Source organism: Fukomys damarensis, unplaced genomic scaffold (genome assembly GCF_012274545.1).
Source record: "Fukomys damarensis isolate Sample0158 unplaced genomic scaffold, DMR_v1.0_HiC HiC_scaffold_21, whole genome shotgun sequence".
Classification (NCBI taxonomy): Eukaryota; Metazoa; Chordata; class Mammalia; order Rodentia; family Bathyergidae; genus Fukomys; species Fukomys damarensis.
The window spans coordinates 15,577,447-15,600,736 of record NW_022900933.1 but is presented as its reverse complement, the minus strand read 5'-3'; the positions used below and the strand labels follow the sequence as shown (position 1 = coordinate 15,600,736).

General features: G+C 36.4%; 1 protein-coding gene across 4 annotated transcripts in view; it reads right to left on the bottom strand.

Moving 5' to 3' along the window:
- Nucleotides 1-215: 215 nt before the first annotated feature.
- Nucleotides 216-23,290, bottom strand: part of Rbm25 (RNA binding motif protein 25) — a 65,971-nt gene continuing 42,896 nt past the window's right edge. For 3 of the 4 annotated variants that reach the window (XM_033766685.1, XM_033766684.1, XM_033766686.1), the window contains 10 exons: nucleotides 22,972-23,258; nucleotides 21,481-21,703; nucleotides 21,220-21,309; nucleotides 18,569-18,642; nucleotides 15,434-15,584; nucleotides 13,104-13,428; nucleotides 12,471-12,745; nucleotides 11,784-11,882; nucleotides 10,573-10,620; nucleotides 216-4,337 (listed from right to left, as the gene is read on the bottom strand). In XM_033766685.1, coding sequence (XP_033622576.1) covers nucleotides 4,245-4,337; nucleotides 10,573-10,620; nucleotides 11,784-11,882; nucleotides 12,471-12,745; nucleotides 13,104-13,428; nucleotides 15,434-15,584; nucleotides 18,569-18,642; nucleotides 21,220-21,309; nucleotides 21,481-21,703; nucleotides 22,972-23,258 — 1,665 coding nt within the window. In that variant the 3' untranslated portion in view covers nucleotides 216-4,244. The remainder of the gene's footprint in view (nucleotides 4,338-10,572; nucleotides 10,621-11,783; nucleotides 11,883-12,470; nucleotides 12,746-13,103; nucleotides 13,429-15,433; nucleotides 15,585-18,568; nucleotides 18,643-21,219; nucleotides 21,310-21,480; nucleotides 21,704-22,971; nucleotides 23,259-23,290) is intronic. The other variant, XM_010645425.3, reaches the window with a different exon arrangement.

The following is a 23,290-nucleotide window of genomic DNA, read 5'->3' as shown; positions in this document are numbered from 1 at the left end:
CAAAGCCCATAATTCATACAGCACTTTTTACACACAGGTACCAGTGCTTTAGTACTCCTTGTTGTATTTTATTGGCAATCATTAAATAATCACCAACTACAAAAATCATGTACCACCTCTACTTAGCTTATAACACAAAAGGCACATAAGTACTGTAGTGTAAAAATAAATGTTCACTGAATGAAAAGAATATATAAAAATATGTAACTGTAAGAGCAATTTTAATGGGTTTAAATCTATTTAAGACAATGATGAATTTAAGAGCTTCAAAGACTAAATCCAAAATGAGGGTGGGTTGGTTGGCTGGCTGGTTAATCTCTGAATTCCTAGGGCTCCACTTTTGGAATGTCCATAACAATAGAACATAGTAAAATTTCTTCTCTTCAAATTCTTGTTCCTTGAGTTTTTCTAGGTAAGATGAATTTCATGCAAAATTCCAAGTCCCATTTTGTGTACGAAAATCTAAAAGACATCAATCTGACTAATAAATAATGTGGCAGAATACAAACTCTACGGTGTCATTTAACTCAAACAACATGGCTTCAAAAGAATTTTTATTCATTTTTGATTATAGAAATTACCACCTTTTCCTGGGCATTTTAGACTGTCATTCTTAATTTGGCTTCTGTGACTCAAGTAATAAAATGAAATGCAAATCAGTGAACATAAATATTTCAATTTACAATAATCACATTTCCAAAAAAATCAACCAGCTTATCAAAAATTATAAGCTCCATTAGGTCTACATTATGAATGTAATATTTATAGGTCTTGGGTTTCTTATGAATCTTCTTGACACCGAGACTGATGGGTTTTTTCTGTTTTGTTTTCTTTTTCGCTTGTTTGGGACTTCTTTTACTATTCCCCAATTATATTAAAAAATCAATTTCATCATCTGTTGCTGGGCAAAGCTATTTCTCAACTTCATACTGTTAATACAAAGCTGAAATATAACCAAGAAAAACCTGAAACCATTTTAATATTAAAATCTCTCATCAGTTTGGGGGTATTAAGTGGGGACATTCATAGAACTTGTTGGGTAAATATGACTTCAACATTATATAGCTGCTTACATTTATGATTTAAATTTTTCTTTCATATATTTGAAAAAAATGACAGGGTTTAGTATAATTTGGCTCTTGGGCCCACAAATTTTTTCAATTTGTCCAGAGGTAGTACTGATGCTTGATTAATACTTCCAACAGCAGTGTATACTATTAGTTTTACGAGGAAGCACTATGAAAAAATGCTCTAAAGAGAACACTTTCAGGGACTGGTTGGGATAAACCCTAAAATAGAGTTGTTATCAGGCATTAGTCTGAATTTATGTCCATAAGTAGATTCAAGTATGTAATATTTGCTTTATAAGGTTTTCTTTAAAATATACTTAAAAAGAAAAATAAGTTACATTTGTGTTGTCTGTTAGGATAAAATAATGCTGAGTAAAGTGCTAACCAGCTGGCCCCTTCACTGTCAGGGAGCTGGAGAATTAACAAGCCCAGCCACCACGTAATCAGAGTCCAGGTGACTGAAGTACACATTAAAGTTCTAGAAAAACTACTTTTCACTTATATTCCTTCCTTCCGAACAGATGTATCTACCTAGAATAATTTTTAGGGCCAAATGATTAAAAAATGAATTTAATATTCTAACTGCCTGATCGAGGATATTGACTTTCCTAACAACTTCAATGGACAATACGAATTAACACAGGTTTCTAAGTTGAAATTAATGTATACACTTATGGTAAAGAAAGTTCCAGGAATTTAACAGAATATTTTAGGTCTACTTTCCCAGACACTAGAATATGACACTTTATACATGTTTAATTCTTTATATGCAATTGTGAAAGACAAGAAACTGAAAACAATATTTTATATGAAGCACAGTAGTAAAACTTCATTTGAACTAGCATTATGCTATTAATTTAGTGGTTTTTTTAAGAAACCTACCATGACCATTCCTGTTCTCCTAAACAAATGTTGATCTATGAATTTTAGATTCCTGCCATAAACCTCACTGTTCTGCAGTAAAAAAGCTATCTACTCCTATGGACTTTAGGTGACATCTCCAGTTTTTAGAGAGGCACTTTAAGATAAGCACACATGAAAGAACAGGAGAAGATAACAGTAAGATAAATTAAATTTATGTGACTAAACCTTCAAGCTAATACCAAATAAAAACAACCTAAAATCATACCTCAGAAGCAGCAACTATACAGTGTGCTAAGACAAGAGGCCAAACTGCTTGAACAAAAGTCTCAGGTTGAAAGGGGGGGGGGAAATCTAAGGGTAGTAAGCAAAAGTACAAATGTCAAAGGTCATCTTTCTCAAATATTCTCTCAATATCAAAATTCTGAATATTTTAACACTAAATATTTTCATAGATGGACAGTAGATTCACCCAACATAAGATAAATGGCCTCTGACCTCCTGACACCAAGTCATAAAAATCAAGTCCACTAAAACATTCAGCCCATATTTCCAAGCTAAGTGCTCCATTATGCACTAAACAATTACAAAGTGATGCCATTTATTTACAAGACTCTGAAAGAATGAGTCTCCCAAGATCAAATATATACATTTTTAATATGTGAAATATTTACACAATGGAACCATACCATGGTTTGGTGTTAAGTACAGTGTTTTCAAATGTCTTAAGTAAAAAAAAAAATCTAGTTACCTCAATTTCACAATTAGCTTTTCTAACAGACCAAACTTTATGTTCTTTTGAAATAAATAGGGAAATAACTGCATTTAATTTGTGTTAAGAATTGTTTAAAAGTTGTTACATTTGCAGGCAAATTTTGCTTCCTGCTGAAACTCTGGGCCACAACTTTAAAAACTCACAGGTATATCTCTAAACATATCACTAGAATTTAAAAAAAAAAAATCTTTTTTTTGGTACTGGAGATCAAACTAGAATCCTTGCACTTGCAAGGCAGGCAGTGGAACCACTGAGCTTAATTTGTCACAGAATAAACTTTAATGAGAATAGGTAAAAATTAGTGGCTAGCCTGGTCTAACTGCTTTGAATGATTTTATCTCTGGAAATAAGATGTAAACTTTGTAAATTCAACACTGAATTCCTACTGTGTTTTGCCAAACTCTCTTAGCCTTGTCAACTTGCCTAATTTTATCTTTTGTCTTTATTTTTAAATTTTTGGTGTTGGGTAAATAAAACCATGGAGCCTCCAGGATGCAAAGCTTGAGCCCTACCACTAAACTACACTATTAGCCCCATTTGTTTTTAAAGGTTCTTAATTTTCACTTTGCTTTTGGAATGAAGATTTGTTTAAATGAAGGACCAGCTAGTGCAAAAACTAAACTTTCTAAAACACTGCTAAGCAATAAAAATAGGGCACTGTGGAGGATGGATCACCATGATCTACTCTCTATTATAAGGGAAGCTTAAACAGCCAGCTATAAATAAGGAAAACCCTGATTAAAGACTGTTGTTTACTGCAGAATACCAACATGCTCTGGGAAACTAATAACCTACTTATACCAGACATTTGGATTTGCACAATATCAGTTTTCTTTAAGCAAATTAGGAAATACTTTTGGGGGGCAGTGGCGGCGGGAGTGGGGGGGGGACCTAGGGATCAAACTCGGGTCCTTGAGCTTGCCAGGCAGGCAGCAGAATCACCGAGCTAAATCCCTGGCCCTTGGGAATACTTTTATACATGCATTCATACAAACACATTCATACAGATACATACGGTAGGAACAGATTGTCTGCTAATTTTTGCATTCAAATTTTAACTTCTATGCCTTGTGGGGGTTTGTCATTTCTGATCCAAGAGGGGCAGAACTGGTAATAGATATGAATGGTATTCTTCCAACTAAAATCATTCATGTTGTTTCTTATACAGTACAAGTAAATATTAAGTGAAATTCTGCAAAAGAATTGGGGAGTCATTTTAATATTTACAAGGAACAAATCAGCAGAACAAGATTATATCAGATAGGCTGTGTACAGTAGTTGCAGCTTATAAAACATACCAGTAATTTGTACCTGGCGAGTATAAAGAGAACCAAGGATTCAGATGACTTTACAACCAAAGGAGTACATAAGTCATTAACAAATTAGAGGACCAAAAAAAAAAAAAAAAAATTCACATTTTCTACATTAAAAAAAATTACAGGTCTCTCAAATGTCTTTGAAGACAAAGAAAAATTCAAAGTTCTTTAAAGGATGAGAAGTAAGATATCTGAAATGGAATCCTAAGTGTAAAAAGAGTTTTACTTCACAAGACCAATTTTCTTGGCTTCTGTTTCATATATCAATAATCTCCACATTTTTACTATAAAAACTTCTGCTTCTTCATCAAGTACCTATAAGAAAAAAAAAGCAACAAAGTAATCATCAGAATCTTTCAACAACTTAGATAAAAAAAGGTTTTTATTCACCACAAGTACTTACTTTCAATGAAATGACTTAAAGGAAATCTGTTAGTGTGAGAAATGTATTAAACAGTACATATAAATTGACCCTCCAAATTCATTTAGCAAAGTTCACTAGTTTAATAAACATCAACACATTACTGTTTGATCAAATATTTATCTTAACTTTAAAGACATGTCTGACAAAACCACGAAAGAAAGCAAATACTTGTCCTAGAGACCATGGTTAATTTAGGAAGAACTAAATATAACTACATAATACAGAAAATATCACTTATCCCCCCCAAATATGTACTAACATTTTTAGTACATGCTCATTATGACACCCAACTAAAAATTAAATGAGAATATATAGAGAGCATTTAATTCAGTCTCTGTAATACAGAATACTACTTAAATGAACACCATCATCATCACAGAGGACAAAGACTACTGAAAAACACATCTTTTTTTCATCCAAAAATAAAACAAATTATTTTTCTATACACTTAGGAGTTAGATGCCTCAAGTTTCGCCATCTCCTGCCCTAAGTCTACACACACATTTGGATCTTGATGCCACTGTTGTTGTGAGGACAAATGGATAATCTTGCTTTGTTCTGAAAGAGGTAACTGATGGGAGTTTGAGAATATTAGTGTCTGGATAGAAAGTTGCTGAAGTCTTCCTAGAGAGAGTTTAGGAGAGGAATTTTCTTTAGAGAAGTGGATCTGTAGTCAGACTATATAGGATCAAATTCTACTTCTACAACCTACAAGGCATGTGTTCTTGGCTTGGTTATACTTAAACTCAGTTTCTTCTTCTGTGAAATGGAGGACATGTAGCTACATCAGAGCAGTAAGTACTACCATGGGAATCAATGAGTTCACACGTACTAAATGCTCTGAAGAGTGTTTGATACATAATTAATGCTTACAAACAATTAGTGCTCAGCTAAATTCTCAAAGATAATAAATTTTTATTTTTCTGAGAAATTTCATAAAACTTCATAAATTTCATAAATGATGGCAACTTAAAAACTTAACCAGCCAGGCATGGTGGCGCAAGTCTGTAATCCAGCACTCAGGAGGCTGAGGCAGGAGGATCACTGTGAGTCTGAGAACATCCTAAACTATATCAAGACCCTATCTCCCCAGACAGGGGTATGGGGAAAAAATGAGACCCAAGATCTGTCATGTAAAGGTACAAGATCCCAATGATGAATATAACTGTACTGTATACTTAAAAAGTATTAATAAACTCAATGAAAAGGAAGAAGAAAAAAGACCCTATCTCCCCAAACAAAAAAAACTGTTAACCAAACTTCTGAGTCAGATTTGACCTTTTCATGAGAAATACATTCTAACAATAATTCATATGGAACTCATATTTCATAAATATAGTGATATAAAACTAAGCCAAAGTTCATTAATCTATGTTTTTTATTTTTTTGGTACCAGGGATTGAACTCAAGACTTTGCACATCCAAGGCAGGCAGCAGAACCATTGAGCTAAATCTCCCCAGCCCTATTAATTTATGTAAAATGAGTAAAGATATAATTTGAAAGAAAAAAATTATTAGGAATAAAGTACTACTTGAGCTGTAAAGTCCCTAAAGAATATTTATGGGACCCATGAGCTTTGAGCTTTTAAAAGAACTGTTTGGGGCCAGGCGTGGTGGCGCATGCCTGTAATCCCAGCACTCGGGAGGCTGACGCAGGAGGATTGCTGGGAGTTCGAGACCAGCCTGGGCTACATATGAGTCCCAGATCAGTCTCAACTACATAGTGAGACCCTGTCTGAAAAAAACAAAAATTTAAAATAAATAAATAAATAAACTGTTTGCCAACCAAGTTTCAATGGTTTCCTCCCATTCTGATGAACAATGAACCAGAAAATACTCAGAAACAATATTGTCAAAGTAATTATACAAAAAAAAATCAAAATATTTCAACAGGTCAAAATAGACTGAACACATAGGTGCAGAGACCAGCACCACCCTTGGGCCATACTGAGCAGGTCAAGTGGTATCTGAGTCTGCACTGTGTGGGAGGAATAAAGGCCATGGTTATCAGCTCCAGAAGATAAGAGCAGAAGTGAACAACAGAGAGAGGACCTCTATGAGGCTTCTCAATGAAAAATGAAGCCCACTGGGAAAGTGAAGAAAATCTCTGCAATATAAACACACCAGACCACTGTGGTTGGTAAGCTGGTGGGATCGGCACTTCCAAGAGGAACCTGGACTCACTTCAGGGGAAGGGCAGCTGACACCTGCAGTGGGACCTTGTTCAATCCTGCAGGTCAGCCTTGCAGTCAGAAATGAGCCTGAATTTTAAGTGGACTACAGCTGGCTGGCTACAACTAATCAACTCAGATTTGTACACTGCTGCCCACGCTGTCTACCACAATTACCAGAGACATATCCTAAAGGAGGCCCCGGTTTTTTTCCTATTTATATATATATATTTTTTTTTCCTTTTCTTCTCTCTCCTTTCTTATTCTGCATCTCTCCCTCTTTGTTCCTGTTCTATTTCTGTTTTTGATCTTTTCTTCTCTTGATTATCATTATTCTTATAGGAAGGCAAATAGTTTCTAGCTTCCCTATTGCTGTTAATTTGTTCTGTTCTTGTCTTTGTTCCATGTCTTTTCCTTTTGTCTTTAAGTTTCCCAAAATCTGCATGATCTTCCTTTGTCCTCTAGCCTCACTTCTCACCTTTCCTTCTCCATCTCTCTATCCCTCCCACCCCAACTCCTTCTAAGTCCTCATACCGAAAGCTAAATTTGCTATATATTATGTTTTAATTTGCTATATTGAAGAGTTTATTTACTACATATTTTGGGCTGGTCCTCAATTTTGATCTAACTCAAGTGATTACAGGTGACAGATTAAATAGCTACCACAAACTGTCATTTTTTAAAGCTGTTTGATGCTACTGCTGATGCTCACTGTATCACTTGGGATAAGGTGCTGTGATTGATCTAATGAGTTGTCCTCCCTGGTATAATGAAAATGTGATTGCCTAAATCATTAGCGACTCAAAGCCTAAAGACCACCTATAACTGGAAGACACCTCTGAGAAGCAATCATTCCATAAGTGTTCTAAACACAAGCAATAAAGATTTTCACAATAAGCAACACTGAAATATCAGCCCAGGAATTAAGCCAAAACCAGCACCAACAACAAAAATAGAAATGAGAAGACACCTAAGCAAAACCCAGACTTACAGCTCACCACAGGCAAGTTCTGGGGGCAAAGAAGTGGAAAAATCTGATAATCAACCACCTGGACACCCTGAACTGATAGCACAGGAAGTAACAAAACAGGTTACAAAATTCAAAACAGAAATAATTTCCCAGATAACTACAGAGAAAATAAACAAAATGAAAGACATGATTAGAGACTCTAGAATAGAAACAAATTTTTTAAAAAATAGATGAGCTCAGGGCCATGATGGAAGCCATCAATGCCCAGCATAAAAAAGAAATAGAAACCATGAATGCTCAACACGGGGAAGAAATGGAATCCATGAAACAGTTTCAAACAGATATCCAGGAGATTTAAAACTCCACTGAACATATTTGCAGCAGAATGAGCCAATGTGAAGATAGAATATCAGATACAGAAGATAGGATTGTGGTTCCTGACCATGAATACAGTAATGAACACAGACACGTGAAATCTTCACTGTGACTACAACACTACCATAACCCCAAAACTAGAACACTGACCACACACACCTCCTGTATGGGGAACTGCACCAGGGCGCTCTAACCATTGAGTATCTCCCCAGCCCTTTTTGTATTTTGAAATAGGGTCTCATGAAGTTGCCTATGGGTGGCCTAGAATTTATGATCCTCCTGTCTCGACCTTCTAAATAGCTAGAATTGCAGGAGTGTGCCACTGTATCCCTGAAGACCACTGACTTTTTTTTTTTTTTGGGTACTGGAGATCGAACTTGGGTCCTTGTACTTGTGAGGCAGGCTGTGGAACCACTGAGCTAAATTCTCTAAATCCCCGGCCCTGACTTTTTAAAACTTCCTTAGCCTGAGCCTACTTGCAATACTGTTTCTCTATCCCATGAATAACATTTAAAGAGGAATCTCAAGAAGTTCAGAATCCACATCCTCACCCCAAAGACAGAGGCTATTCACATTTCTCCTTTCCTCTGAGTCTAAACACTATGGAAGTCGAGCCAGGTGTGGTGGTGCACACCTGTAATCCCAGCACTCAGGAGGCTGAGACAGGAGGATCATTCTGAGTTCGAGACCAGCCTGGGCTACACAGTGAGTTCCAGGTCACTCTCAACTACATAGTGAGACCCTGTCTCAAAAAACCAAAAAAAGAAAAAAAGAGAGAGATAAACACTATGGAAGCAAAAACTTTTCTACAGGTGTTTTTTATTAGGAACTCTATGTATTATTTTATTAGGAACAACAGTATTGGGCTGGCCAGGCAGAGGAAAACAAATCATTACCTCATGTTAGACATCACAGAGTACATGGACACAAAGCATCTTGACCTCAAAACTACTTTTGGCTAAGAACCCCACTATGGGTCAGGGGTTGTGGCACATGCCTGTAATCCCGGCACTTGAGAGGCTGAGGCAAGAGCCCTGCACAGAGGCCAGCCCAGGCTACACAGTGAATTCAAGACCAGCCTGAACTACACAGCAAGACACTGTCTCAAAAAAAAGAAAGAAAGAAAGAAAGAAAGAAAGAAAGAAAGAAAGAAAGAAAGAAAGAAAGAAAGAAACCCCACTGTGTCTCGCTTTCTGACATCTTTGCTATCAGTCAAAATCCATGCATCCCCAGTTATATATTCTATCATGTTTGATGCTTATTCCTCCCCTTGACATGTCCCATTGCTGTATTCTCACTCTGCCCTTTAGATTACTATTCTATGTCATACTAACCATCCTTAATTTTCAATCATTTTTTTCATATTTTACTTTAATGGAAACCCTTGCCTGTCCCCTAGGGCTCCCAACATTCCTGGAGCTTTCTCACAAAGTTACTTCAGGTGAGTGGTGGCACACTCCTGTAATCCCACCACTTGGGAGGGCCTTTGCACTGAGCCATATCCCTAGTCTTTTTAAAACTTTTTATAGACAGGGTGTTGCCAAGTCATTAAACTACCTAGGTTAGAGGCTCAGTCTTGCAATCCTCCTGATGCAAGCTCCCACAGGCTGGGATTACAGGAATTTAACATTACTCGTGACTCCCAGGTATTTTCACTGGCCATAATTTGTACCCTATCATCATCTGGACTCATTCATCACCTATATCACTTATATTCTTACACTTTTAACATTCTACTTTTTGACCACAGACTCTCCATATCTCCCATATCTCCACTGGAATTCTAGTCCTTAGTTCAGTGAAACCAGAAGTTTTACTTGGACATTATACTATTTTCGATGAGGATCTCTTCCTTTTCTCATAAAATCTCAATATTAAATAAATGCAACCATTGGCTTTAATCCCAAATTAAATGCAACTGCATATTTGATGTTTAAGCACTACCCACACTCACCAAAAATGGTAAAATAGTTAAACAACCTTCATGCCTCAATTTAAATAATACCTGTGACAGTCTCCCTAACTGACCTCAACACCACCAGATGTTCTATCTCTTCTGTAATGCAGCAGAATTTGTTACAGCAAGGACACTAGAGTTCAGTGGTGGTGAACTTACACATATGTTGTTTTTCTTTAAAACGAAAGACGTTAATATACAAATTATTTTTTCTAAACTAAAATCTCAGTTTCATGTTAAATTTTAGTGTTGACACTTTGAGATAAGTAGTTGTGTTTTGGGCACTCATAGCAAAAAGGTTCCTTATCTATATACTGCTTCCCTGCCAGGACAAAGAGCACACCTTTTATGCTTCTAGAACATTGCTTTAATGAGCGAGCACTTAATGAATGTACTAATAAATAAATGCTAACCTAGGATTTAAATATATATTAACAGCAAAGGGAAAGAGAAAGTACAGGTGGTTTTTTAAAAAAACTAATTTTAAAATGATACAAAACAATACCTTGCTGTGGGTGCCTTTGCTCTCTTTCAGTACATATTAAATTTTAATTCAGGCCTATAAAAATTCTAAAACCAACACAGGTAGAAAATAAATTCAAAAACTGGTTTCTTTATACAGATATTAAAATAAGAATAAACTTCTAACTTACCATGGCAACATCATCTAAAATGCTCTGAGGTGAACTATGAGCCATAACCTAAAAAGAAATAATATCATGTTGAAAGCAAACAAAAGGCAGTATATTGACTAAGTTTTAAGATACAAATTCTCAAAGTAATATAGGAATTTCTTGTGACTAAGAAAACTATAACTTTTTATTCTGGGATCTTAATCACTATAGTATTTGTCTTCTAACAGTCAAATTTTACTTATATAATTCTCAAAACCATAACAATTCCAAGTGAAGAAGGCAGCCTACTCTTTTTTTTGTTGTTGCTAAGAGAGGATCTCACTATGTATCCCAGACTGCACTCAAATTTTTGAAGATCTTCCTGCCTCAGCCTCCTAAGTGCTGGGATTACAGGTATGCAACACCAGCCTCAGATAAGTTTACTCTTCCATAATATTAATATTTGGAAGATAATATAGGTACACCTTTACAGGAGTATGCTTCCATTACCGTAACCATCCTATTAAAGAAAATGTTATGGTTTGAGGAGACAATGGAAGCCTATGATATACTTGGAGGTTAAGAGGAAAGACACTGCTGCTTGTAATGCAACCATAGCCAAGACAAAATCTCTCTCTCTCTAAACCTTAGTTTATTCGTGTGTAAAATGGAGATAGTATTAGCGACTTATTCTTGCTAAGGTTGTTCACTTGTTTAAAAATCGAGTTCTACAAAATGTTAACACAGTACCTGCCAAGAACTTAGTAATCAATAAAGGAACACTGACCAGTATTATGATTTGGAAGGAACTATTTTACTATTCCAAAAGATGGGTGACTGTTAGGTGTGGTGGCACATGCCTGAAATCCCAGCACTTGGGAGGCTGAGGCAGTAGAATCGCAGCTGAATTTGAGGCCAGCCTAAACTATATAGCAAGACCTTGTCTGAAAAAAATGAATACCTAAGAAAGAAGTTTGATGAGACAAGCTACTGTCTACCTCCATAAAACCTTGACTGTACTTCAACATTAACCAAGACAAGACAGATGGCGACATGGCACTGTCAGTAATAAAAAAGCAAGCATAATAGGTAGTAGCCAGCAATTCTGTCAAGGGTTCATTAAAGCAGAAATGATCACTTAAATCAAAACTGAACGATCATGGCTTTGGCTCTGCAAGATGTTTGAGAAAGGGCTAATATTTTAAAGTATAATAAAAAAATGCTGGTGGTAGAAGGAATAAAAAACTAACCTTTGAACAAACAAAATCAACTAATGTAGCTTCTTCTTCACCTATGTATTCTATGATTTTCTTATTAATCCATGGTCTAATTCGTCGTTCCATCAGTATCTGCAAAACAAAGTAGTTAATGGATTAAAAAATAAGTCTTATTACTAGTATTAAAGCCTCACAACTTTTTTGTTGTTGTTGTTACCAGGGATCGAACTTGGGACCTTGTACTTTCGAGGTAGGCAATGGAACCACTGAGCTAAATGCCTAGCCTTAAAGCCTCACAACTTTTGAGCTGGGCGTGGTGGCACATGCCTATAATCCCAGCACTTGGGAGGCTGAGGCAGGAGAATCACTGTGAGTTGAGACCAGCCTGGACTACATAGTGAGTTCCAGGTCAGTCTCAACTACATAGTGAGACCCTGTCTCAAAAAACCAAAAAAAAAAGTCTCACAAATTTTCAGACTTAAAATACTATATTCACTCACAAGTTGAAGAAGAGGTATATGTCAAGATGTCATTATTTGTTTCTAATCTAGGAAGGTTTCAGTAAAACAAAGAATTTCTCCAATAATATAAATTCCCTTATTGTGCCATTTCCATGGTATCAAGAGGATTATCATTTTTATTTGTCATTAATGGAATCAAATGTGTTGCATGACACACTAAGAACCACTCCCAACAATCTGATGAAACATCACTACTCACAGAATCCACAATAGACCAATCCAGAGGATAAGCAAAGAGCTCGGGTTTGGCTGTTGGAATCTTCTCAATGAGACTCTTTATATGTTTGCGCTTTTCTTCAGTGTTCACAGTGCCTTTGGCAGCATTTTTATCATCTTCACCATAATCCAATGGAACCAGTTTCCTTTTTCGAGGCACATCATCACTATCTTCATCCTCAAATTTGTTAAATACACTATCTACAGGTAGCTTCTTCCTTTTCACAGAATTAGGCTGACCAGGACTATTAGAAGCACCTATAGTAAAAACACTATTTTAGCATAATGACTTCATATTCAAATGTTTTATCTGACAACCCACCATCCCTCAAAAGCAGTCAAAAATACTTTCACAATGTCAGAGAAAGATCCCAACTGTAAAAAGTAACTCACTACTCACAAGTGCTAGAAAATTTAACTTTTCACTTCTTCTCAGAACTCGAGGCAGCTGCGGATATAGGAGCACTAGTAGGACTATGAAAACAATTGTGAGCTAGAAAGGCATTTTTGAATACTTTTCTATCTACCTAACAAGCAGTACAATTTCTTCCCTTAAAGCAAAATATAGGAATTTGCAAGGAGACGGGAGAGAAACAGGATGGAAATGCTAACATACCCAGTTTAAGACTTAATCCTATTTTTGGCCTATGTTCCTCAGGCTGCTGTTGATCTGGTGAGTTTTCATGAGGAATAATAATACCACAGGGAGACTCATCCCCAGGAGTGTTGGGTGTTGCATTGCCACTGGCAGAGGAAACAGATGGGGCGGAGCTGATGGGCCTCAGAGTGGGTTTCAGACAAGGCTTTTGCTCAGGCTCCTCTTCTTCTTCCATAGGCTCTTCTCGTTTTTCTTCCTTTTCTTGCTTTTCTTCTTCTTCTTCCTCTGATTCTGGCTCTTGCTTTATTTGTGGTTGTCTGCGCCTCTCAGCCTCTTGTTCCATCTAAAACCAAAAGTTAACTGATTAATTTGGAATACACTTACATTTTGGTTTATAGGGTTTTTTTTTTTTAATTAAAGAAATTCTAATGGAAGTTTTGGAAATACATAAAGGGCAAGCCATATTCTCAGAGGATTATCATGCACAATTATTTATTCTCTTTAGGGAAGACTGAAGCTAGTAATGTATACTGATAAACAAGAGAAAAAAGGAAGAAATAGAGAACAGAAGGCAATTATAGAGACAAAGACCTATTATCAGTATGAATACCCAAATCTATAAAACATATGACATGTTATCACAAGGGAGTCATTAAAAATTAAGAGGGCCAGGGATTTAGCTCAGTGGTTCTGCTGCCTGCTTTTCAAGCACAAGGTCCCGAGTTCGATCCCCAGTACCAAAAAAAAAAAAAAAAGACTCGACTGACTAATTGCTTCATTTTTGTTCTTAATGCTGTCTGAACATTAAGTTTACTCATAAGTACTTTATTGATAACAAAAAAAATTCATTTTGAAAATTAAAAGGGATGTGTGAACAGCTGCCTTTAGGCCAAGTGGTTGGGACTTTTCTCAACCTCTAAGAAGGATGAGGTGTGAGAAGATGCCCTGAAGGAGACCATGTCCCAGTTGATATTTACTGGCAAACATGGTATATAGGGTGCCTACGGGATGGCCTTTGTCTGTGGTCACTGTGCTGCTTACTCTCTGCTTCCCAATAAAGTGCACTCTTTCACAATAAATAAGTAAATAAATCAAGCAAGGAATATGTAAAAATACAAGGTTTTTACCTTGCGGAAAAAAAAAATGCTAAAAGTATTTAACAGATTAAAAAAACAGATCAAAAGAGAGTGGGGGAGTTAAGTGCTGGGCCTGGTGGCACATATCTGTAATCCAAGCTACTCGGTAAATTGAGGCAAGAAAATCTCAATTTCAAACCTAGCCTCAGCAACATACACATAATAAGAACCTTTTTTTTTTTTTTAAATTGTAGCTTGAAACTAGATAAAGAAGATATGTTTTTTCTATAAAACGGAATACTACTCAGCCATAAAGAATGAGAAATTAAATTCATTCATAGGAAAATGGATACATACTGAGGATATACCCCTATGCGAAATAAATTAAGTCACATGTGTAAATACTGAATAGTTTCTCTGGTGTGAAAAACTATAATAGCACATAAGATCCTAATGAGATAACTGACCATGTGAAATAGGAAAAAGGGCTAAAGGTGTAGGGAAAGTGGGAAGGGTAGGAGAAAAGTAATAAGGGAAAAGCAAAAAATCTGAGAAAATGAAAAAATGGAAATAAAGTCTTTGTAAACGGGGAGGGGAGGAGGGGGTGAAGGGAGGGCCTAAAATGCTGTGTGCCTAAAATGTACCAATAAACTCAATTAAAAAAAGAAAAAAAATTGTAACTGGCCAGGGATTTAACTCAGTGGTTCCACTGGCTGCCTGGCAAGCACGAGGTCCCAAATTTGATCCCTCTTACCAAAAAACAAAACAAACAAAAAAACCACCAAAACACATGCAAAAATCATCTATAAGAACTAAGAATATTTCTATAATTATACTGTACTCTTGCATGCAAATTTAGGTATACATGACCCTATAACAAGCTGTTAATGAAAACATTTTTAGTAAGAGATGGAACTCAAATCACAAAAATCTCTTAACTGTCAAACTGTAGAAGAAATTTCACCAAAATTTTATGAAGTCACCAAAACAAAAGGAAACGATTAGTAAGATGTTTTACAAATTAAATGACTTATAATTGTTTGATCTTACATTTTAGGATATTTAGAATTGAGCTGTAAATCAACTGCTGATTTCATAATAAAAATAAAAAGTACTAAAAACTTCCAACAGTGCTTGCTTTGGCAGCTCATATACTAAAAACTTTCAATAAAATAGCAAGTTCCATGGAACATAATGTGTATTCCTCATAATTACAAATTAAACATTATCACAGTTGGCTTTAAAATCATGGTGGGTATTGTGGTGTCTCACCCTCTGGAGCTCTGCATCTGGATCTGGGTGCCCTTCTGCCAGAAGGCGTTGCCTGATTTCCTCGAGCTCTTCCTTTTCTCTCTTCCTGTCTCGTTCATCTGCTTCCATTTCCTTTTCCCTATCACGCAACCTTTTCTGAAGAGCACTCCCCCTACAAAAGTAAACAGGCCTCACAACATTATTACCTATTTTACAGATGTCTCCAACAGCACCTTTATTGAATACTAAAAATTGCATGCCAAGAACTGAGACACTTACTGTTCTGTATGTACAGAACACCAATGATAGCTGGCTTTTTGACAGCTGAGTATTGACTTCTCACTTTTCACTATGCTTCATCCTGATAATCCATTGTAAGTATTTATCATTTAGCAGTTTATGCCAAGGATCACTTGGACACCATGTTTATGTACCAACTATCCCTAGCATTGCACTGGCAGGTGTCAATGGAACCAGTTGATTCTTATATTGAATAAGTTTGATAAAAATGTCATTTTTATATTTCCTGTTATTTTGTCTTAAAAAGATTAACAAGAAAAAAATGCAATCTTTAGTCATTCTGTATTTAGACTAAGTGTTTAAAATAAGTGGAAAAAGTAGCTTTCCAAAGGAATAAAGTTCTCATTGTGAATACCAACACATAATTTTGGTTTTCTTATATCCTAAAAAGTGAAAAAATAATACAAGTAGCATTAATTCCACATATAGTTCTGGGACAGGGCTTGATGGCACACACCTCTTATTCACAGTACTCAAGAGGATGAGACAGGAGGATTGTCATGTGTACAAGGACAGCTTGAGCTACATACTGAGAGCTTGTCTCAAGAAAACCAAAGTACAAGAATAGTTCTAGGCCTGGGGGGTATATAGTATGGTAAGCATGTACAAGATCTTTGTTCCAAATATCATTTAAAAACAGGGGCAACCTACTTTTTGGTTCCCCTTCTGTCTCTCATAGACAGAAGCTTTCTTCCACTCAGTAAAGTTTTCCTACTCTTAACCTCTGCTGTTCCTAGAATTCGTACTTCAATTTTAGAGAACACGAATTTGCATTTCAGGTACCTAGAAGTTTTGGAAGTTACATCTCTTCCCCCTATATCATTTTCAAGGTCTTCCACCAAGATAACTGGAGTTCTCAACAGTATTTAATTCAAGGCACTTCTATCTTCTGGGGCTGCTGGATTTCAAGACAAAGCTTCCAGAATGTTTGGAGACCAAAACTAGAAAGATAACTGGGCTATAAAGACAGCCAATATTTTGGTACTGGTCCCTCAAGGTCTACATGCATCCAGGACACAAAGGAACCTTTCCTATAGGATCCTAAAGCTTTGAGGCTGCCAAACTCCAAGTGGTCATACAAATGGAACCAGTGACACATGTGCTAGACTTCTTTTACCAGGATCCATCAGATCAACCTAGTAAACAGCTCATAAGTGCTAAACAATACGACTTCTATGCTGGATTCTGAAGTCCCCTGGACCTTTTCCTTATCCTCTCTGCGGGCTATATTCATAGCAATCCTGCTGACCTTATAATGTGGCCCATGCATTCTTAACTATTTCTTTGACTTTGTCTCCTCCAGACTTAAAAGCTATGCAGCTACCAAGATGACAATGCCAGGCACCTACCGAAGGCCATTAGATAGACCCTCTGTAGAGTAACTCTTAACTGCTGATCACAACTACGACCCTCTTCAGCTGGAAGTAGCCAGAGCTGTTTTTGCCCTTTGGCCCCTCACAGCAGTTAGGGGTACTTCTTCAGTGGGGAGAATACCGCAGATAGGTAAATTAATTAGGTATCTTGTAGGCAGTTAGACAGGGCCACCCTCAAGGAGCCAACACAGCAAGGAACCAAACATGGAGGACAACAAGACACATTCATGAGGGCCAGAATTGTAAAAGGAGAGAAACTACTATACCTTTGTGATTCCCCTGGGGATAAATACCAGTGATTAATATTCCAAATAGGTTTCAACCACCTCGGTGGGGGGACCAAGGTCTTAATATAGCCTTTCCAGGAAACATCCCTGACCCCCCACCCTTACTGAAAATCCCTGCATGCTTGCTATGTGACTTGCTCCCCCATTTGAATCACACGTAACCAATATTACGTGGGTGACTGTACTTGCAATCTTACTGGTTGGTCGTGGTTTTGTCCCACCTCATGCCCACCTTATAAATTTCCACTGGGTCTTACAGTTGTCCCACTTTGTACCCTGCCTCACCACATGGCTTTGCTGTATAAAACATCTTTGAGAAGTGGGGTGGGCAGGCAACACACTTTCCAGTCCCCCTTCTGTCTCTCTTAAGACAGAAGCTTTCGCTCCCTCAATAAATCTTTCCTACTATTAAAACAAGCAAACAAAAATAACAACTCTTATACTCGATTAAAATTAAGCCTTTCCATTACAGAAAAATCTAATGCAGAATGAATAAAGAGCAGGAGTTCTATTTAACAGTTCACTATGTCTCAGAATGTGCAAGTTACCCACTTATATTTTATGAATCTAATTCAGTAATTTTACTGATTTTGTGGTATTTTCTATATTGGGATCAAATCCTTTGCACTCAGCTTAGGTGACTAATTCCAAAATTTCAATTATTTTGACTACAGTGTAATCCATATAACTACATATTTAATGTCCTCATTATGCCTGTAGCATATCAGCCACAGTATAGGTAAGAAAGTGGTATCAAGACATAATCCAAGGGAAATAATGACATTTTCCATGCCCTCAAAGAACATACAAGTTGGGGCCGGGGATTTAGCTCAGCGGTTCGATGGCCTGCCTTGCAAGCACAAAGGCCTCAGTTCGATCCCGGTACCAAAAATGAATGAATGAATGAATGAATGAATAAATAAATAAAATGAACCTGTTTAAAACACATGAAGGAACAAAATAGGACTTTTTGGAATAATGCTATCATAGGTCCCACCTGCAACCACCCACAAATACACACAATTGTTAAATCTTGTCTAACAGCACCACCCTCACTTCAAAAACATTATTGGCTGAAGGGGTGATTACATGACATACCAAGAAGATTTCTAGCATTCTTATTCCACTTAATAAACCTATACACAGGTAGGCAAGGGAAAGTACATCTATGAGTTCATAAAGCAAAGCTCCTTTACCTGTAGTATTTGGGATCATCTCTATCATCATCATAATCTTCTAAGAATTCTTTTAGTCGTTTAGCCTCTTTAGCCTTTACAAAATGAAGGACAATATGTTTAAAATTAACGTAAGAGCTATTCAGGTTATCCCATTCCCCAGAAAAGATCTTTTTCTTATCCATACCACTTAAAACTTTATAGCCTTTGTATATTTCATGTATGAAATGTGTATTATTTAAGACACTTTATCTTTGACCTATACTACAAGTCAGATTTAGGACTTAAATCTGTGAATAAAAACTATACACATCTACATTGCTACAATAAATATTTTCTCTGAACAAAATCTTCATAGTAATAATTCTCCAATGAAACCAGAACATACAAGAAAACCAGTTAACTTACTACATTCATTAACTAAACAAAAATATTTTAAATTGCATTTTGTAGATGGAAGATGCAGCAAGTAGTTAATTCAGTACGATAAAAATTTGAATCATTTCCACATACCAATTCAACAGTAATGCATATCCAACTTAATTTTTTAAAAATTTCCTGGCCGGGGATTTAGCTCAGTGGTTCCGCTGCCTGCCTTGCAAGCGCAAGGATCCGAGTTCGATCCCCGGTACCAAAAAAATAAAATAAAATACAAAAAATTTTTCCCACCCAAAACTACCTACAAAACTTTAAACTGATAAAAACCCTTTTATTTTCAGAATTTCAGGTACAATATGTATTATGCCCAATTATCTTGTATTTATTTTATCCATGTCTATTATATATAACCAGTACTGTATCAACTATCATTGATATAAAAACAGATAATCAATTCTGATTTTCAGTAAACTTTTATCATGTTTCATCTAGTTCAAGTGTTGTTTCTTTAAAAACTTTCCCAATTTGGGCCGGGGATTTAGCTCAGTGGTTTGGTGGCCTGCCTTGCAAGCGCAAAGACCCAAGTTCAATCCCTGGTACCAAAAAAAAAAAAAAACCTCCAATCTAACCATCAATCTACAAACAGCCCCTCCGTACAGGTAACAATAGTATTCCTCCTATTTTTCCAAATTACTTTGTAACTTGTAACACACCTCAAACACACACACACAACCCCCATTACAATAAATGCCTTATTTGATGATACTGCTTCCTTTTTTTTTTTATACGAGGGATCGAACTCAGATCCCTGTAAGGTAAGCAATGGAACCACTGAGCTAAATTCCCGGCCCTGTACTGCTTCCTTCTTACATAATCAGGATTATTAGTTATTCCTGTATGCCCAATATGTAGCAAGGGGCTAATACGACAACTGTCAAACTAATAATGAGAGTCATCTGTCTGTCGGCAACAGCACTGTTATTTATGTATATTTTCCATTTCTTAATCATAAGCGTATAGGAAGGACCATAAGGTACAAAACTACTTGGTTTGCTAGTCTTTTTCTTCCCCTGCATGTGGTGCTAGGGATTGAACCCAGGGGTTTCGCTACAATCTCAGTCCTTTCTTATTTTTATTTTGAGATAGGGTTTTATGAAGTGACTAAACTTCCCAGGCAGGGCTCAAACTTTTAATTCTCTTGCCTCCGCCTTCCAGAGGGCTGGGATCACAGGCATGACCACTACCCTGACAATTTGTTGCTATTAAGCAGATAGAAGGACTTTCACTTTTGCCTTGTGTATCTGTATGCCTTGACATGAGCCAGTGACTGCTCACACAAATGGATATTTTAAAGCTCAAAGACAAAAAAAAAAAAATGTAACAGGCTTTTCTAGGAGCTGGCAGAAATCTTTTCAAGAGTTTATTCCAAAATATTGTTGATGGCATTTCTTCTTACCTTAATATATTATTCTCCTCCTGCTTTCTAAGAATGTACAATAAATTCGAAAATGGGATGTATAGTCTTTCAAGTTAATTTTTAAAAACTAAAATTATTTTAAATAGATCTATGACATTAAAGGATCTAATATATGGGAAACCCATAATATCTATCTTATTGCTTCATGTACACTTCTGGTTACTTAAAAAATTCTGTTTTATATTCAAAAGCTATTTGCAGAAGATTCCTAACTTCAGTGAAATTTTTGGATGAATAATCTCCAAACTGGAGATTAAGAAAACTTCATATTCTGGCAAAGACAGAACAGGTGGAACATACTACTGAAGCAAATGCTATGATAAAATAATGTTTTTATTAGTTTACTTAATATCTGCCAATTGCTTCACTGATACACCTTACCAACACTGTAAATATAAAAGATAAAATTCAATTTGTGATTACCATGCAGTTAAAGCATAATATGGTGACATAAAGAAAAACTAATTTATTATAAATGTTATAACAGAAACAATACTTTCGATTTACAAAAACTTCACCACACCATTTGCTGCCTTCAAATGCACTGTATCAATGCAACAATTTTGCAGGTTCTTTATCAAAGAATGTTCTGTCAATTTTATATATTATTTCATGATAGATTTACTTTGATAATTTTATGGGCAGCAAACATTTGAGAAACAGAAAAAATATGTATACTGAAATTGTCCCAAGATTGCTTAAAATACACAAAAACTTTCTGTAATTGCAATTTCATATTTTAATAAGTTACTTCTAGCTAACAGTAAGATTTGATTTGATTTTCCTGATAAATTTTACTTTTAACCTATAATCTTACCATTTCTCTTCTTCTTTCTTCTTCTCTTTCAGCCTCTTTCTCATATTCCCGAGTTTTTTTTCGTTCTCTGATTTCCCAATTTTTAAGTCGCTAAAAAGAAAATTTCAAACCTTTAAAAATATGTACACAAGTTCTACGCATTTTGATTAACCTATAAATTATAGTAATTTTTAAGAGCAAAGGATAGAAAAGTTAGACCAAGTAAAAAATAGTATTAAACTTGCAGAAATGATTTTAAATAAGTGTTTCTTCTCATTTTACCTCTTGATAAGCAGCTTCTTTCTCTCGGAGTTTTCTTTCAAGTTTTCTTCGTTCATATGCATCTTCTTCATCTTCTTCTCGGTCTCGTTTCTTATCTTTCTCTCTTTCACGCTCCCGTTCCCTCTCGCGTTCTCTCTCACGCTCGCGTTCTCTCTCACGTTCCCTTTCTCGCTCTCTCTCTCTTTCCCGCTCCCGTTCCCTTTCACGGTCTCTGCTCTTTTCTCTACATAAATAAAAGATTTTTTTAATAATCTCTCACTTTATGTTTTCCTTTAAAGACCAAGGTAAAGAAAAACATGCAAAAAAAATGCATTATAAAATATACAAACTTGTAAGCCAAAATGTAATGTTTGATTTCTGCATAACTCTACGCTGATCAGAAAGACAAGACTAGGGGACAACAGTATAGCTTTATACTCCAGTACTTGCTTAGTTAATATTGTCAAGCCCTGGCTTAAATGCTTAGCCCACAAGCACACAAAAGAAGATAAGGCACAGACTTTAATTCCAATGGGAAGGGGAATTAAAGAGATGGTGCAGGGGGATACTATAGTAGAAAGAATGATAGGAGGGGAAAGGAGAGAAGTAAAGGAAGAGAAAAAGGGGTAGAAAGTGTAAAACAAGAGGAGAAAAGAGAAGTAAAAAAGAATTAAGATGCATTATGTACATGTACCAATTCCCCACAATGATCATTATGCTCTATAAACATGCACTAATAAAAATGTTTTTAGGGCCCAGGATTTAGCTGAGTGGTTCCGCCAACCGCCTTGCAAATACAAGGTCTCAAGTTCAAACCCCAATACCAAAAAAAAAAACTTTTTAAAAAAGAAAAAGACTAATTCCATCCCCAAATTGCATTCTAAAGTGAATCACTGATTATTGGCACACAAGAGGTATGTTTTCTATTCTCCTCTGCTTCCTTTTTTGGATTCATTTTTGCTCTGCCTAACTCCTAAAGAATGAGATGATAAATTCCAATTACCAAAAATTTTAAATTGAACAACAAAACAAAGCCCCTCAAAAGTGTAATTATCAGGAGCTAGGAATGTTAAGTAGTAGCCATCTAGTAGGCTACATACCCACATACACTCTCTCTCTCTCTCTCTCTCTCTCTCTCACACACACACACACACACTCCAGGGGCCCAAAGGAGTGGTTCTACAGCTGATAGCCTAATATACAGGCTTCAAAAAAAGGACAACTACAAAACATGTTCACCACCCTGAGAAGGTGACAGAATTACGTCCACCCAGATCACTGAGTAGTAAGTAGACAAACAGTGGGCGCGTTTCAGGTTTCCGTAAAAATTGGCTTGAGAAGACACATCACAATTCAAAGTTGTTACTTTCACCAATAATGTCCACGTATGCTAAAAACCCTGGCGTGACGGATGTCCTAATTAAGGCAATCCTTTCATCAGATTAATGCAAACAGGCCTGGAGAGGGTAACTATTGGTTCTATCAGAAACAGTAAACTGCATAAAGCCTTACCTTGACCGACTCCGATCCTTGTTTCGGTCTGAGCTCCTTTCTCGGTCCCGGTCCCGGTCTCTCTCTCGATCCCGGTCCCGATCTCTCTCCTTTGTCCGGTCACGGTCCCTATCCCGTTCTCGTTCCCGCTCCCGTTCCTTCTCCTTCTCTCGTTCACGTTCTCTTTCCCTTTCTCGTTCCCGTTCTCGCCTTTCTCGTTCCCTTTCACGCTCCCTCTCTCTTTCTCTCCGTTCTTTCTCAATTTCCTGTCTTTCTTTTTCCTTTTTGCCTTTCTCTTCTTCCAGTTTCTAGAAACCAATAAAAGTACTTTTAGAGTTAA